This window comes from Suncus etruscus, chromosome 8 (genome assembly GCF_024139225.1).
Source record: "Suncus etruscus isolate mSunEtr1 chromosome 8, mSunEtr1.pri.cur, whole genome shotgun sequence".
In the NCBI taxonomy this organism is placed as follows: domain Eukaryota; kingdom Metazoa; phylum Chordata; class Mammalia; order Eulipotyphla; family Soricidae; genus Suncus; species Suncus etruscus.
In genome coordinates this window covers 61733385-61752019 of record NC_064855.1, presented here as the reverse complement: position 1 = coordinate 61752019, position 18635 = coordinate 61733385, and the positions used below count along the sequence as shown (strand labels likewise).

Here is an 18635-nt window from a genome sequence, read left to right as displayed (position 1 = left end):
TTACTGCTGAGAAGTGAAACTGAGAAATTTTATGCTGAGTCAATCCACAAGCTTCCAGAAGATTCTTGTAGAAAGAGTGTGACGAGGGCCCAGAGAGATAGCACAGTGGCGTTTGCCTTGCAAGCAGCAGATCCAGGACCAAAGGTGGTTGGTTCAAATCCCGGTGTCCCATATGGTCCCCGGTGCCTGCCAGGAGCTATTTCTGAGCAGACAGCCAGGAGTAACCCCTGAGCACCGCTGGGTGTGACCCAAAAACCAAAAAAAAAAAAAAAAAAAAAGAAAGAAAGAAAGAGTGTGAAGAGGGTCACCATTTCTCAGTTAGCATCTCAAACACCATCCAGTATGCATTTGTGTGCTTTACTTGTCACCAACATGAAGAGAAACTCACAGAGCCAGTGGAGTCTGTTGGAGTAACAATAAAAAAACCAAATCTGCCATTCTAGAGTAAGATGTACAAAGCAGAGTGGAGAAAGAAGTTCTATTACCAAATAAGTGCTAACCCAGAAAGAATGGAACAGTTCTCTAAAAGATTTAAGTCCTTCCTGAAAGAGCCTGACAACACCATTTGAAATGTTAATCTTTGATTCACATGCAATTAGGGTTGACCCTTTGTATAAACTCAATAACTTTAATCTGAAGAAAAACAACTTTTGTGTTTTCTAGTTGTGTTCCCATTTCTATCTCAATTGGAAGCTTCGTCCTGGGAGCCAAGCACTCTCCAAGTGAAATTGAGGCTTAAATAGGCTGCAAGCTGGGGACTCTCTTTCTCTCATGGTAGATGACATCCAAAGGATGAATCCCAGCACCTGGAGAAAGCTGTAGAGACAGAGTCCAGTGTCTTACAGAATGAGATCCAAGGAAGAAGGAAGCCTTAGTTTTCCCTTAGCAACAGCTGCAAGCAGTTTCATTTTAGCCATTTCTGTTCCACGTTTTAAACTATTTTGCAAATTTCTGGGCTCTTTCTGAGACTGAGGAAGATAACAGTTTCCCCAAGACCAGTAATTCCACCTTAGGCCTTGGGTTTACAGGAAACTAAAACATAATGGGGCATCAGCCGGGCATATGGTGAAATATATCATCTAAAAGGGCTTAAACAAGCAGATAAGTCTCCACCAGCTTACATGGGAATAAAAATGTTCATCTTACCTTAGTAACACAAATAAATCCTAACTTAGTAAGACAAATAGGAATCCTGTGAAATTTTGTTTAATAAATAACATAGATCCAATTTTCTAATTAAAACCTCACAAAAAGTATAGTTCTATGCTTAACTTACTCCTTTGTACAAAGTTCCTCCCTTACTGTGGAATTTCTTTCCCTTTTACTTTCCAATAATTTTTTTTGTTTTGTTTTGTTTTGTTTTTGGGCCACACCCAGCGGTGCTCAGGGGTTACTCCTGGCTGTCTGCTCAGAAATAGCTCCTGGCAGGCACGGGGGACCATATGGGTCACCGGGATTCAAACCAACCACCTTAGGTTCTGGATCAGCTGCTTGCAAGGCAAGCACCGCTGTGCTATCTCTCCGGGCCCCCAATAATTTTTTCTATCTCCAACTCTGAATCTGAGCATCTTTATTACTCAATGTTTTCATCTTTAAAAGTACTGAAAAGCTGGGGACAATGGACCAACATAGAGATCCACTATTTGCTGCTCCTGCAGCAAAGGCACCCAGCAGAAAAACTAACAATATTTAGTCTAAAACAACTGGTTCTTAGAAGCAGAGAGATAGTACAGGGATTAAGGCACATAACATGCCCAGTATCACATGAAGCCCGAACATCACTACATACACTCTTGGAAGCCCCTAGCACTGCAAGACCAGAGCAGCACCACATCTCTAAATCCTTACATTGAACCACTGCCTAGTTCATGAGACAAGCCAGGAGGAGTCCCTAGACTTCTGAGCATCGCCTGAGAACCTCCAAACAAACAGGTAAATAAATAAATTGATCTATTAAATATGGCAACTGGTCTTCTAAGATTTCATAGACATTACCACAAAACTCTGTAGAGACACTGACCACTCCAGAGCACAGGGGCGTCACAGTGGAGGAACAATACACTATTGAAGCTGATCTCCAATGAAAAGCATCATGAAATGAAATGAGCTTCTGGGAGTGGGCCGTGCTATCTCCAGGTCTGCTGGTGCAGATGATATAAACAAAGCTGCAAAGGCTCTTACACCCATTTCAAAAGCAGACCTCCATCTGTTTTTTTCTAAATCCATGTACCTTCATTGGTAATGCTGACTTCTGCCGACACAGACTCAGAATCCAGAGTCATCTTTAATCTCTTCCTTTTATGCTGTTTAATCTCTTCCTCTTATGCTATTTAAAGTGCAGTGTGTGTGTGTGAATGAGAGAGAGAGAGAGAGAGAGAGAGAGAGAGAGAGAGGCAGAGCTATCCTCTTAAACATGTTTAGTCCAGTGATTTCACTTCCCTGACCAATCTCTTAGTTATGAAACTCCCAACTGTTGCCCAACTCAGTTCTACATTTCCAGTTTTGTTTCCTGTTGTAATACATTGCACTCACCCACCCACACCTCGCCCCAAACTCCTGTTTTGACTCTTCCATCACACTGATCTGTATTCACTTTCCCTTATGTGCTGCAGACTCTGTTCTTTCCCTCTAGTTTGCTCCTCATTTCCATTTGCTGATTGAGGATCACCTTGAATTTATATCCCAGAGAGTCTAAAGTCACAGCCTTCCTCGAGCCATATAATACTATGGGCCTCGGGCCTTCTGGCTCGGGAAGGATCTCTTTCCTTCCTGGGAGCCGAGCCGGGAGGTGCTGCCAGCATGGAGTTTGGCAGCCCTCCGCCATGCCAAAGGCTGCTTTAACCAGGCCTAGGAAGGGGTGCCGGACATGGGTCACCCCAGCACCCCTCTACCTCCTTCCTCCGGTACTCTAGGGCTTTGCCTGGCCACATGGCTGGGCAAGTCACCGAGGTGGGTCCCTTGGAGGAGTTTACTGGTTTTCCTAGGCTCTCCCCATTTCCCTCCCGGCTCCAAAGGGAGGGTCTGGGGCGGGGGCTTCGACCTTCCGGCCTTCTGGCTCGGGAAGGATCTCTTTCCTTCCTGGGAGCCGAGCCGGGAAGTCCTGCCAGCATGGCGTTTGGCAGCCCTCCGCCATGCCAAAGGCTGCTTTAACCAGACCTAGGAAAAGATGCGGGACATGGGTCACAATAGGTTATGGCATTAGGATTTATATGGGAAGTTTCCTTATTAATCTTGTCCATTGTGAAACCTCACGGGGACTAGTGCCCCCGCACAGAACATTATAAGAAATATATGGATATCATTGTGTTTCATCTGCTTGTCACTATCTGAACGCCGTTCAGGCGCTCATTTTATTCCTTTACTCCCTCACTCCCATCTCTTGTTACCCCACATTTAACCATTTTCTGTACTAATGATTTTTGTTTTGGCCAAGGTAGATTACATATCTTTCACTATAATTTTTGTGTGGAGTCTGAAGCTTCAGCAGGCAATGCGTCATGGCAAGGTTCCATGCTGTCGGCTTTTTGGCTAAGATAAGTTGAATCGGCAACCCCCCATAGCCTTCCCTCTCCTTCCTCCCCATCCCCAGGGTTATTGCTGGACACCTGCTCAGGGTCCCAGCAATTGGTTTTCAGTGAGGTGCAATTTAAAAGAGACCCCAGGCTTCCTTGTTCCTGCAAGGGGCTGGGAGGGGTCTGCTGAACTTTCAACTTCTAGCAATTAGGAAGCAAAAGCCTCTTGGGGAGTTAGAAGCTTCAGCAGGCAACAAGGGGAGGACAGGGCTCCATGCTCTCTTCGCTTGTCCAATCACAGACCAAAGTGGTATCTCGGAAACACCCCCCCTCCCTCTTAACTATTTCTAAAACATAAAAGGGTCACGTGTATCTCCTTTGTACATCTCAGATGTATTCCCTTAACATCTATAACTCTTGTTGAATATCCTCATATAGTGACAATTTTGCCCACTGGATTTGTTATTTGATTGTTTGATTTTCCCCCTTTGAGATCTGTTTTTTGAGCAATACTGGTAGAAGAGTATCACTGTATAGATTTCATGTTTGTACCAAGTTATGGGGAATTTTGGACTTTATTTGTCAGCCCCCAGATGCATCAACAATATCTTGTGGCATTGCTTCTCTTTTGCATAGGCACATTAAAATGGGAAAATAATACATATGCAAACAAGTTCTTATCTAATAGAGATGGGAACACAAATTTGGTAATGTAATTAGGCCTTTTCTTCTGAACATTGGCATAATGATTTGGCTCAGGCCTCAGAAGAATGGGTATCGCCCACACACACCTGAACAATGGATACCATCTATGGAAACAACCACAATTGTCTTTCACATTACCAGGATCCAAGCCTCTACCAGGGAAGACTACCACTGCTTTGGCATTGACTTACTCCAAAGAGTGCTCCCAACACCCAGACGACTCAGCAACAGTCTGCATGCAGGGCAGATCGCTCTGCATTTAATGGTATGCTGAAACTAGAGGATGCTCCACATCAGCCTGACATCAATGAAAGAAATGCACAGAATCCAGAGTCTTTAAATATAAGAATCTGATACCAACAACAGCTAAAGTGTGAAAAAGTTTCACCAGGACCTTGAGAATGACTGGAGTTGGACGAACTGGTATGCCTGGAATCCAGAGTCTGTCTTATGCCAATAAATTTCTAGGGTGAGGCCTTTTTGTAATCAGGTCAAGGAGTTTTCTCCATTTTCCCATTTTTCTGGACCTATGCAAACAATGGCAATTCCCACTATCACACCTTTAATATATTTTTTTACTCTTATCCTTTAAGGAAAAAAAATGCAACTTACTGAACTTAAAAACAAATAACTGTAGTAGGATGTCTGTCTCGAATACAGACAGGGGATGGGAAAGGGGAGGGGGTAACGTTACACTGGTGAAGGGAGGTGTTCTGGTTATGACTGTAACCCAAATATGATCATGTTACTTAAATAAAAAAATATTTTTAAAAACCACCTAAAGTTATGTGTATTTGTTCTAAAATCAAACCATTGCATTCCTTTTTATGTTATTACTGCCTCTTTTTCCCTTTATATACTCCCTTGCCTGAAGATTAAAATTTGTCGCACTCTTGCCAGAAAGGTGTTGACCCCACAAAAAAAAATACTATGGGCCTCACTAGGGCACAGATATCTGGTTTCACACTCAAGCAAGTATCCACCTCTTCAAGCTTCAGCTTCAAATTCTACAACGTGAAAATGATATCTATAGAGAATCTCTGGCAGAGTTGAAAGTATAAGGGAAAATCTATGAAAAACATCGAGCCCAGCACCTAACCCACAAAACTTCTCCAAAGTTTCTTTTTTTCTTTCTTTATCTTTTGCCTTTTTTTTTTTTCTTTCTGGTTTTTGAGCCACACTTGGTGGTGCTCAGGGATCACTCCTGGCTATTTGCTCAGAAATCACTCCTGGCTCAGGGGATACCAGGGATCAAACCCTGGTCTGTCCTAGGCAGCCACGTCCAAGGCAAACACCCTGTCTCTCTGCTATCATTCTGGCCCCTTCTCCAAAGTTTCTGCATTGCACCTCCTTTCACGCACTTTTCCAGGAAGTTGTGTCTTACTGATTATCCAGTCAGCCCCAAATTGTTTTGTTTTGTTGTTTGTTTGTTTCGGGGTTACACCAGCGGTGGCGGCCGTGGCAGTACTCAGGGTTTACTCCTGGCTCTGAGCTCAGAAATCGCTCCTGGCAGGCTCCAGGGACCATATGGGACACCGGGAATTGAACCCGGGTTGGCTGCGTGCAAGGTAAATGCCCCACCACTATGCTATTGCTCTGGCCCCAGAGGCCCAGTTGGGAAATAAACTGTTTTCCCCAGGTTTGTTTCCTGATATAATAGGATATGTGGTTTAAAACCAACCCTGGACTTAAGGAGTCTTACCTCATTTGTATTTACCTCTTTGCACTTCCCTCTGCTTAACACAGAAAATCGTGAAACATGTACTTTAAGATGTCAGAGAAAGAATGAAGCATACTTAAACTGATGTCAGAAGGGAAGAACAAGTTCTGCAGAAATTGGTAAACCAAGTTATCAGTTCAGTGAAATAAGACCCACTCAGCTAGAAGGAGGCTGATTTTAGCTAAGTACAGTCAAGGATATCCAATCATTAGAACTATTTAAAATGAGGACTTGTATCTAATTCAAGCTTTTTGCCATATAAAAACTAGGACTATAGGAGTAGGAGTAATAGCATGTGGGTAGGGCATTTGCCTTGCATGTGACAAACTTGGGTTCAATCACTTGCATCCTATCTGGTCCCCCAAGCCTACCAGTAGTAATTTCTGAGGCAGAGACAGGAGTAACCTCTGAGCACCACCAGGAGTGAACCCCCCCCCCAAAAAAAGCCAACAGGGGTGAGGGGAACAAACAAGCAAAAACCCTAGGATTATAGATATATCCTTAGGGTTGATGAAAGAACAGACCACATCAATGATTTTTAACTTGGAAGTTAGAGATACTTTGCAATTTTAATAAAAGCTACTCATCTTCTTTCCTAGCAAATGAACTAGAACACCACATCTTGCAATTAATTTCATAAGCTTTATGGATATTAAGATAAGATTATCTAAAAGCTTCTCTGTGGTATTATAATCCAGTTTATTTTTATTTATTCGTGTGTTTTACTGGAACTCACAGGATTCTAAGACCACTATTCAGTGGGAGTTGACTTACTCACTCCATCCTCTGGCTCTAATTACTTAAACTGCTCATAGCAGATGCCCAGAAGCTATCAGGGGAAATCACTCATAAGATCATGACTCTGTCTACATGCTTTTCTGGCTCACTTTTGAAACCTCTTCCTCTCTGAGAATATAGTTCTTAATTGTTATGCAACCAAGGATTGTTCTGTGGCTTAGAGAGCTCTGTTTGCACTGGGTAATGAATTGTACTGCAGTATGCTTCCCTTCTCCGCCCCTGCGCCTTAGAGTACCACTAGCCAAAGAATATTTGATTTTCAGCATCCACTTCAGTGACAGTAAGACCCAAGAACAAAATATCCTGTAGGAACTAAAAAGGAAATTTTGTTGGGTTAATTTAGTAGTTAAGATTTCTCAAGGACTAGGTGGTTCTTCCAGTCCCTAAGGAGGAAGTTAACTGTTCTGGATCATCTTCTTGCTCACCCCGCTATCTGCTGTCACCTGGACACATGGTGGCTTCGGGACTTCAGGAGGTTTCCCAGGCTCTGCAAGGCCTCAGGCAGCCCCACACCAGTGAGAGCACTGCAGGACCGGAGCTCCCAATTGTGGCCCTGGAATTGCTCTAGGCTCAGCTTATCTCTGATCTCCAGAAGTGGCAGAGCTTCAGGTGCCTCCTGCTTGTTGGCAAGCACCAAGAAAGGGACACTGGCCATGTGGGGGTGGTCCAGGACAGAAGTCAGCTCAGCCAGTGCTTCAGGCAAGCGAACCTTGTCGGTGCTATCCAACACATAGATGAGGATGTCCGTACCTTCCAGGTAGTTCTTCCAGCTGGCTCTGAGCTGACTCTGGCCCCCCACATCCCAGAGAGTCAGAGACATATGACCCGGCACTTCTAGAAGCTCCACATTGAAACCAACTGTGGGCAGGGTCTTCACAGGCTGGTGACCTTTCAGCTTGTACAGGAGCGTGGTCTTGCCGGCAGAGTCGAGACCCATCATCAACACCTGGGCTTCTGCCTTGGAGCCTCGAGATTTCACAGAGCCCATGGTGGCCCTGACTAAATGAAGCCTAGGGGAGAAAGACCCAGCAAACACATCAGCATTGTTTATTATGAAGGAGCACAAATCCACAGAGGCTCAGGAAGAAGGTGTTTCTACTCCAGAAGAAAGTAGCCTTTTAGCCATTTCATGTTTCCAACAGAAGCCTGGGCTTTGACAGGTCCAGGGAGTAAGGGCTTGACAAAGTATACAATTGAGGGACCTGCCTCAGAGAAGACACAGGAACCTACTCAAAGACGGAATGTGGGTACACATTTCTATGCAATTAAAGCAAAGAGACAAAATTAAGTTCTCATTGAAGACAAAACTAGATCTGAGGAAATGACTGAAAGATATCTTCAGGTCTTGCGAGACTAAAGTGACTTCTCACCTCCAATTTGTTCCTATTAGTCAAAAGGTCAAAATGGAAAAGTTCTTGGGGCTCTTATGAACAGAACAGTGTGCTGTGAGAACTCTAAACTGAGCAGCACTGGGTTCTTTGAACACTTGGAAATATGACCTTGACCCAGGCGCAAAATTACTGAGAACAGAAACTTTCCATTATAGTCTTAGACACTACATACATTTGTTTCCTTCATAATCTTTTTCATCTCTCCTCCCCCACGAATCTCCAGCTTTAGGACACAGAATATCTCTTCTTTGTTTGATCAGGGAAAACCTGGCTGAGGTAGATGAAGGGATAGCTCACCCTCAAGAACATACTTTGGCTCCCCCAGGACAAAGCCATAACAAGTTCACTTTTTGCCCCAGGGGTGAAAATAGAAACCAAACTTACCTCAGTGTTGTTGTCAGTTGTAGCTAAAAGCTCTTTCTTTGCTTTTCTGTTCTCTCATACAGTTGGGTCTTTTAGTCAGCAGTGTCAGCAGAGTGAAACCTAAAGGAAGTGTCATGACTGAGGTTGTTTCTTCTTTTTCTTCTTCCTTTTTTCAGGTTGTGGGTGTGGGGCTACCTCTAGGCTCCTCCTTTAGTCCCAGGACTCCGTGGCTCTCTTCACAATAAATCCCCAGACATTTCAGCTCTGTTAGAGTGAGGTTCAATACCAACTCAGGCTTGATGTAGGGAGAGAGCCGCATTGAGAGTTCAGCTACATTCTTCACATTCTTTTTTGTTCTTTTACATTCTCCTAATCCTGTGTCCTCCTGAGTAGAGATTCTGAAAATCATACCTGTTCCCCCTCATTAAGTATGTGCCTTGATGTTCTGGAGCAATGGTCCTCAAACTATGGCCCGCGGGCCACATATTGTATTTATTCCCATTTTGTTTCTTCACTTCTAAATAAGATATATGCAGTGTGCATAGAAATTTGTTCATAATTTTTGTTTTTACTATAATCTGGCCCTCCAACAGTCTGAAGGACAGTGAAATGGCCCCCTGTTTAAAAAGTTTGAGGACCCCTTCAGAATCTGGAGTCTGGAGATTCTTTCATTTACTTAGGACTGTTGTCCCCCAAAGCAGAGAAATAACTGAGTAGAAAAGAGCTACTTTGTTGGCATGAAGTTAGAGAACAGCTTCAAAGATAGGGAGCAGAAGTCTGATTCTATGCCCAGTTGTGATAGAGCAGTGGTTGGCAACCCGTGGCTCGTGAGCCATGTGTGGCTCTTTCCACTTTTAATTTGGCTCTTCTGTGTGCCGGGCGGCTGCTCCAGGAGTCAGGACTCAACTCCTAGCCTCTGTCAGTGTGCGCCCTGTGTGGCTCTCAAAATAAATTTCAACCGTGGTTTTGGCGAGATTTGGATCAGTTAAAAAAAAAGGTTGCCAACCACTGTTCGAGTGATGTCACCAATTATACATATTTTAGTAGTTTTTCAAGAAGATCATATTGTCATGAGGGAATATCGTGAACTGAGGGGCATACAATGAACACACATCACACATACAGAAAATGACACAGACATGTCACTGACGTTCATTATACTGAAGAGGAAAGTGAGAAAACTCCACTTGAACTTTCTTTTGACTGTTAATATCTGTTCTTATCAGAACAAAAGTACTTTAAGGTTCTTCGTTGGCCCAATAAGAGCCAAAAGAATGTAACAAAGTGACTAATTCCTGGGAGAAGTTTTCACTCATTCCAAACTACTAACCTTGGGGCAGTCTATTTTTTGTTTTTGTTTCTGTTTTTGGCTTTTGGGCCACACTCAGTGACACACAGGTTACTCCTGGGTTGGTGCTTAGGACTCACTCCTGGTAGGCTCGGGGATCATATGGGATTCTGGGTATTGAACCCAAATCAACTGCATGCAAGATAAATACTACCTACTGAGCTATCTTCTAGCCCCTGTTTTAGCTTTTCTTAACTCCAGAGAGTCCTTCTAAGTTTTCAGGGAGAAAAAGGAAAAGAATAGGCAAACTTTCAAAAAGTTTTTGACAGGACTAGAATTAATGAGTCAATTAATTTAAAAAACAGCTTCAGTATGATTATAAAATTTCAAAATTTGTCGAATGCATTGCAGGTGACTTGTGTAAAGTGGGATGGGAGAGAGAATAGCCTCATAGCCTCAAGATACTGAGTGCTTGGATGGAGAGATAGTGCAGTGGATAAGGTGCTTGGCTTGCATTGCAGCCAACCCAGGTTTGATTCCTGATATCCCAAATGATCCCTCAACCACCACCAGGAGTGATTTCTGAGTCCAAAGCCATGAGCATTTCTGAATGTGCCCCCAAAACAAAACAAAAAAGAAAAATAGGGTGGAGGAGTGCTACTGGCTTATTATACTTTACCCACCTCAGCCACCTGGAGAAGTGCCAGGGTCTCAGAAAGTCTACCACCATCACCAGCATAGCAGAAGATTCTTGCATATCACCAGCTCTGCTAAGAAAACTGTACCTAACTTCCACTTGATCTACAAGGTACACAGGGGTCAGCCCCTACCTTCAGTTTCTCCAAAAGCATGAAACTCAGGCTAGAATAAGGAATTTGCTTTTTGCCAGAAAAGGAAAAATCAGTAATGACCTCAAACCCAGGTTTTTTCTGCTCTTCTATCTAACCGCATAAGAAAAGAATTTCAGGAAGAAAACAAATAGTGCAAGTAAGGTAAGTTTATTTAGAAATCTTAGTGGAGAGTCAGTACTATGCACTCAAGAGAGAACTCAGGCTTCTCGACAGTGGAGAGACTCAAGCCCACATTCCAGAACAGAGCTGGGGTGAGTTCCCCAAATGGAGATTGTAGACCATAAAGTAAAAGAAAGGAATAACACATATTGGGTATCCCCTAGAATGGGGAAATAAAACCTTTTGCCTCTGTAAAGATAGTTTTTATTAATTTTTCCCAAACTGCCCCTTGAGATTTATTGCTAGGGTATTGCCAAAGAGAAGACATTGAATTTGTCAACTTTTTGAAAAGTATGTTCTTTGCTTGTTTGCTTTTGATCCACACCCAGTAGTGCTCAGAATGTACTCTTCACTCTGCGTTCAGGGGACATATGGGGTGCCAGGGATTGAACCTGAGTTAACCACATGTAAGACAAGCACCTTCCCTGTTGTACTATTTCTCTGACCCTGAGAAATATATTCTTTTGTTTTTTCTTGGTTTTTTTGGTTACAACCGGCAGTGCTCAGGGGCCACTCCTGGCTCTCCACTCAGAAATCACTCCTGGCAGGCTCGGGGGACCATATGGGATGCTGGGATTCAAACCTCGTCCTTCTGCATGGAAGGCAAACGCCTTACCTCCATGCCATCTCTCTGGCCCTTGAGAAATATATTCTTATCATAGTTTTTATTCCTTTGTTGAGCTTCTCCCAGGATTTTCCAAGCTCCTCAAATGGTTCTGTATTCCCAAGATCTTTCATGCCTCTGGGCTGGTTTGATTGGGAAACTCATCTTTTTCTAATCCACATTACCAGAGTCCCATGTCTGCCAGCCTGAAACAAAGCAGTCAAAGTTGACATATCTGTATATACTGACAAGAAACAGAGTCATTTGAGTCAGGTACAATTGGTGATTAAAACTATTAAGAATTGGGGCCGGCGAGGTGGCACTAGAGGTAAGTTGTCTGCCTTGCAAGCACTAGCCAAGGAAATATCACGACCACAGTTCGATTCCCTGGCATCCCATATGGTCCCCCCAAGCCAGAGGCAATTTCTGAGTGCTTAGCCAGGAGTAACCCCTGAGCATCAAACGGGTGTGGCCCGAAAAACCAAAACAAAACAAAACAAAACAAAAGAATCAGATTCTCTTCACAGAATGTAAATAGAGAACAAACAGTGACATAGCAAGTGGCATGTGGGAGCTGTTTTATTATTTTACTATTTTACTATTTTCAAAACCACAGAAGTCCTTTGGCTTATCAGAAGAGATGCTCATTTATTTGGTATATTTCACCCACCACCTATGTTCAACACCGTGAAAATGGAATTTCTGCTCCAAGGTCTTCACAGCTGTTGGAGCAACAAGCTGCATTTGAGAGCATTTAGCACAGAACTATTTTGGAAAAACAATAATGCTCCTCTTTTTTTATATTTTTTGCAATAATATTAAGTGTTATGGTATTAATGTATTAAGTTACTATACTATACCATCAAGTGCCCAATACCTTGCATTGGTATATTACTTCTAGAGGACTGCTTCACTTGAAAATAATGCCCTTTCTCTGCCACCCTATTATCACTAACATCTTTCTTCCTTTTTTCTAGCCAAACTCTTCCACAATCCACAGCCCCCCTATTTCCTGTGTTCTGCTGCACTTTCTTTTTCTCTCTTTTTTTTTTTTTTTTTTTTTTGGTTTTTGGGTCACACCCTGTGACGCTCAGGGGTTACTCCTGGCTATGTGCTCAGAAGTCGCTCCTGGCTTCTTGGGGGACCATATGGGACACCGGGGGATCGAACCGCGGTCCGTCCAAGGCTAGCGCAGGCAAGGCAGGCACCTTACCTCTAGCGTCACCGCCCGGCCCCTCTGCTGCACTATCTTAACAATAGATTTTCCTTTAATAGTTCAGCCTAATTATAGCCATGCCCCATGTGATTGTAAATGAAGTGCATGTACACATCCATATTCTGATTTTGTTGCTTTAAGTTTACATAAAAAAAATTACACCACACTCCTATACATTCAATACATTCAATTCTGTTGGCTTCACAGTTATATTACAGAGGTAAAAATGTTATTAGATACTCCCAAAATCTGCAAAACTATATGCTCAATTTAAGATTTTATGAGGAAAGTTTCCCCTCTTTATTTGAGTTATTTCCATGGACTAAATTTCCAGAATTGGGATTTCTACGACAGAAAAACCGAATACTTTAGACATATTACAATCTGCCAATATGTAATCACATTGTACTATGAGTTATGTTTTTATTTTACATGCTACATTTTTGTTTTTTTCTCCTTATAGTCTATGCCTCCCAAACAATTCCCAGACCCACAGCACCCATTGCCTTGAGCTCCCAGACATTCATCAAAGAGATAGTAGCTGGGCAGACTGTTCTAAGATCAGTGATATCATAAAAATGTCAAAGGACTCTGGAGAAAGGAGAAAATATTTTAACTAAGGGAGATTTTTATATATTAGTTTTATAACTATAATAGTAAAACTTACAGAGTTTATTTAATATTAGACATTTTATTTTCTCTTCTCTTACATACAACCAAACACCCTACTAATAGGTATTGTTTACGCCATTTTGTGAGAAGAAAGATGACGTAGCTTGCTTCCAGATACTTGTTTCAGAACACCCAGCTGCCAGGGACAGAGGTGATATGATTTTCATTGTTTTCCTTACCCAGCAGTAAGGAGCAAGGTGGGTCCAGGTGGGTTGGCACCTCAATTGGATCACCAAATAGGGTGCTGGTCCTTTCCTTGGTTTGAAAACACCCAGCATTTTGAATTACCTTGAACAAAGGAATTTAAGAACTGGAAGAAGAAAAAGATCTTATATGTTTGTGTGCTACCTTAATTTTTTTAGGGAAAAAATGTTTCTCAAAAGCTTTCCAAATAATTTCTTTCAGTGTTTTATTGACTATGAGAATATGAGAGTACATGCTTTAGACACATTGGAATCATCCAGAATATACTGTCCTTTTCTCTGAATTGTTGGGAAAATATGCATTTTTTAGGGAAAAGCAAATAGGGATTGTGCCATACTTCTACAACACTTTGTGGAAGAAAGTTCTAGAAGTAGAATGTCATCTTCCAAGACTAAACCTAAACCCTGTGTTAGTGCCTGGACACAGACACACCACACGAATACTAGATACTTACAACTTGTTTCTTTTTTTTTTTTTTTTTTTTTTTTTTTTTTTTTGTTTTTGGGCCACACCCTGTGACGCTCAGGGGTTACTCCTGGCTATGCGCTCAGAAGTTGCTCCTGGCTTCTTGGGGGACCATATGGGGCACCGGGGGATCGAACCGCGGTCCGTCCTAGGCTAGCGCAGGCAAGGCAGGCACCTTACCTCCAGCGCCACCGCCCGGCCCCCTACAACTTGTTTCTTTAGCAAATGAAGCCATGAGAAGGAATGTTGCACTAATCTTTCTTGCCTGCTCTCTTGCAGTTTAGGGACAGGGCAGGTCAATGATACAGACCTAGAGAGGCTGCATCATCAGTCAGGAGGAAGGGAGACTGAAAAACTAGAAGAGAAGATCTACTACCATATTTTCTACTTTTATTTCCATAGGGAAATTATTTAATCTTTCTGAACTTTTGTTATAAGATGTGTGTAATAGGAAATACCTAAACTTTTGTTCATCTGATTGTCTATAGATACAACAAAACTTTTGTTGAGTAATTAAATTATGAGCAACACTATAGTTTCTCAACTCTTTATCATATTATTTAAAAAAAAATCTCTTCAAAGTTACCTGTGAGCTATATGAATGGAAAGGTAGGCATCTTTTTCCTTTATTTTTTTGGAGTCACACTCAGCAGGGCTCAGGTGTTACTTCTGGCTTTGTACTCAGAAATCATTCTGGCAGATAACATATGGGATGCCAGGGGTCAAACCCAACTCAACTGTGTGCTAGGAAAATGCCCTAACCACTGTGCTATTCCCGCCTCAATAGACATTATTCTTGTAAATGAAATAGGATAACCCTACAATTAGATATAGAAAATAATGTTACAGATGTTTTAAGATCATTTTGCATTTACAAATTAAAATTTGAATTACCATTTAAAGTAGCTTATGAGTAGTTTAAATTTACAACACATATCATCTTTCAGAATTTTTCTGATACTTGGTTTTTGTTGGGGTGGGGACCCTGTGGCAGTTCTCTGGAGTTATTTCCAGTGTCAGAGTTCCAGGACTGCTCCACATGCTGGGGATCATGTGGAACCAGGGATGAAATCTGGGGTCCCTGATGGCAAAGCATGTCCACAGTCGCCTCTCAGTCCTCTGATTTTTAACTTTTTTTTTTTTTTTTTTTTTTTGGTTTTTGGGCCACACCCGACGGTGCTCAGGGGTTACTCCTGGCTGTCTGCTCAGAAATAGCTCCTGGAAGGCACGGGGGACCATATGGGACACCAGGATTCGAACCAACCACCTTTGGTGCTAGATCGGCTGCTTGCAAGGCAAACGCCACTGTGCTATCTCTCCAGGCCCGATTTTTAACTTTTATGGAAATACCATCTCTATGAGTGAGGACATGGCAACACTGGGAGAAATTTATGTGATTGTCTTTTCATGTCTTTTCTCTTTGAACAGAAATAGTATCTCAGCAGTGGATCTCTTTGTCTCAAAGGAAAAAAATTAAAAAAAAAAAAAAGGAAATGAAACAGTCCTGGTTATCTGCTTTCTACAAAAGTGTGAGAAAGATCTGAAGGATGTTGGTTTTTCTCTGAAGCAGCTTCAACTTCTGCTTCTATATTATTTGCAGGAAGTTTTGTGACAGTTACGGGCAAAGTGCTTTCTTTAGGAAAGATATCCAGGAAGGATAATGTAGAGACAAAGGTGTGTGTGTGTGTGTGTGTGTGTGTGTGTGTGTGTGTGTGTGTGTGTGTGTGTGTGTGGTGTGTGTGTGTGTGTGATAAGATTAAAGTTAATTCAAATAGGAGCTGATGACAGGTTTTGCCATTTTTCTTCCAAGGTTGTCACAATATACAACAGCTGCTATTTAATCAGTCCTATTTCCTGAGCTGGATGGCCACTTTGTAGTCAGAAACTTGAGATTTTTTCGCTTCTCAGATGAGTCACTGTCACTGTCATCCCACAGCAAGCAGTGCCTAACGCCAGTTCTCCTTTTGTAATTAAAAGTGTGACATAAGTCATGATGAATCTATTTTTCTATGAAAGAGTAAAGCAATGTTAAAGTTGGGGCCGGGCAGTGGCGCTAAAGGTAAGGTGCCTGCCTTGCCTGCACTAGCCTTGGACGGACCGCGGTTCGATCCCCTGGTGTCCCATATGGTCCCCCAAGCCAGGAGCAACTTCTGAGCACATAGCCAGGAGTAACCCCTGAGCCTTACCGGGTGTGGCCCAAAAACCAAAAAAAAAAAAAAAAAAAAAAAAGCAATGTTAAAGTTTCAGGACAAAATTTGTAATGCTATTCTTTGCCACTTTCCTCATCAGAATTAGTTGCTGTTTTATTTTTTAACTTCCATCTTTTACCTTTTGTGGTGGTAGTGATGTAGTGATGGTGAAGGGTAACTGGGGGGGGGGGTTCATACACTTCGTTAAGGGGTAGAGTTGATGGGAGGGAAGAGGGCATCTGGGAGAGTGAGAGGGAAACTGGGAACAATGGTGGCGGGAATTGCACAATGGTGAAGATTGATGTACATTGTATGACCGTAACTCAATCATGAACAACTTTATCTGTGTAAAAATAAAACTGTATTATGAACAACCTTGTAACCTCAGTGTTTAAATAATTAAAAAAAGGGTTAAGGGTGATAGCACACTTGGTTGCAGCATGAGGAATTCCAAATGGTAGTGCCAGAAGCATTACCCTTAGCATGAAATCAAACTCTTAACTTCATGACTGCAAGGCAGGTCCCCTACCACTGAGTTATTCCTGGACCCTTGCTGTGCTTTTTACAGGTATTTTCCTACATTATGCATAATATATATGGATATATAGATATATATTCCCGGCACTGCAAACATATATATATATGCAAACATATATATATATATGTTTGCAGTGCCGGGAATCTAACCCAGGGCCTCATATCTGCAAGGCAAGGTACTCTTCACTGAACCAAATCCCAAGCACTATACTTGACTGGGGTTAGGTGAGGGAGCAGTTGGAATCACACCCTGCAGTGCTCAGAGACGAGTCCTGACTTTATGCTCAAGAGTTATTCTGATGGTGCTCAGGGAACCATGTGTTGTACCAAGTATTTGAACCAGGGTTGACCCAATACTGGCAAGGCAGAAGAAGGGATTAGGGAGTGGTGAGACAAAAGAAGAAAAGAAAGAAAAACAAACAAACAAACAAAACAAAGTAAAATCAACAATAAGTGTATTTTAATTTTTGTTTGGGGTGTTTTTAAAATTTAATTTAATTTAATTTTGGTTTTTAGGCTACTTCTGGTGGCGCTCACCAATTACTCCTGTCTCTGCACTCAGAAATCACTCTTGGCAAGCTCGGAGGACCATTTGGGATGCCAGGGATTGGATCTGGCTCCATCCTAGGTCGGCCGTGTGCAAGGCAAATGCCCTACCACTGTGCTATCTCTCCGGCCCATCTAAGTGTATTTTAAAAGGAGAGAAAGGGAACATGTAGACAGTAGCCTCTCAGTTGTGGAGCACAAGCCTCGAATATTCTTGAAGTTTTGCTAAGTATTCATGGGAGTTATCTTGCTCCTGCTTCAGAACCAGTGGGAGTGACTCCTATTAAAAAATTAAGAGGGGGCTGCAGAGATAATGCAGGGAGTAAGATGCTAGCCTTGCACATGGCCAACCCAGGTTTAACCCCTGGTGCCCTATATGGTCTCCTAAGTCCCACCAGGAATTATTCCTGAACTCAGAGCCAGGAGTAAGCTCTAAGCACTGCTGGGTGAATCCCCACCACAAATTAAAAAGAGATAAAGAGGGCCAGAGCAATAGCACAGTGGTAGGGCGTTTGCCTTGCATGTGTTCAACACAGATGGACCCTGGTTTGATTCCTGGCATCCCATATGGTCTCCCAAGCCTGCCAGGAGCAATTTCTGAGAACAGAGCCAGGAGTAACCCCTGAGAGCCACTGAGTGTGACCTGAAAACCAAAACCAAACAAACAAACAAAAGCAAACGATATTTTAATAATCAGTAGAATAAATAAGATAACAAAAATAGGGGGAGCAACTATCAAAGAAAATCAAAGGTCAGAGAGATAGTACAGCAGGTATGATGCTTAAAAGCCTTGCATTCAGTCAACTCAGGTTCAATACCCGGCAGCTCATATGGACCCCTGAACCCACTATTATAAGTAATTCCTGAAAACAGAGCCAGGAATCAAGGTTTCATGCTGTAGGCTTTTTGGCCAAGATAAGGTGAAGATGCAGCCTCGGTTGCCCCCCACAGCCTTCTCTCTCCTTCCTCCCCGTCCCAGGGTTATTCCTGGACACCTGCTCAGGGTCCCAGCAAGTGGGTTCCAGTGAGATGCAATTTAAAAGAGACCCCAGGTTTCCTTGTTCATACAAGGGGCTAGGAGGGGACTGCTGAACTCTCAACTTCCAGCAATTAGGAAGCAAAAGCCTATCGGGGAGTTGGAAGCTTCAGCAGGCAACAAGTGGAGGACATGGCTCCATGCTCTCTTCGTTTGTCCAATCACAGACCAAAGTGGTGTCTCGGAAACACCCCCCTCCCTCTTGACTATTTCCGAAACATAAAAGGGTCACATGTATCTCCTTTGTATATCTCAGATGTATTCCCTTAACATCTATAACTCTTGTTGAATATCCTCATATAGTGACAATTTTGCCCACTGGATTTGTTATTTGATTGTTTGATTTTCCCCCTTTGAGATCTGTTTTATAAACAATACT

General features: G+C 42.5%; 1 protein-coding gene across 1 annotated transcript; it reads right to left on the bottom strand.

Moving 5' to 3' along the window:
- Positions 1-7174: 7174 nt before the first annotated feature.
- Positions 7175-7723, bottom strand: ARL11 (ADP ribosylation factor like GTPase 11). Its single transcript, XM_049778857.1, has one exon. It carries the CDS (start codon positions 7721-7723, stop codon positions 7175-7177), a length of 549 nt encoding a protein of 182 aa, XP_049634814.1.
- Positions 7724-18635: the final 10912 nt, after the last annotated feature.

What these genes read in the sequence shown, in the direction of transcription:
- ARL11 (XM_049778857.1), bottom strand. Translation starts at nt 7,723, where the DNA reads ATGGGCTCTGTGAAATCTCGAGGCTCCAAGGCAGAAGCCCAGGTGTTG.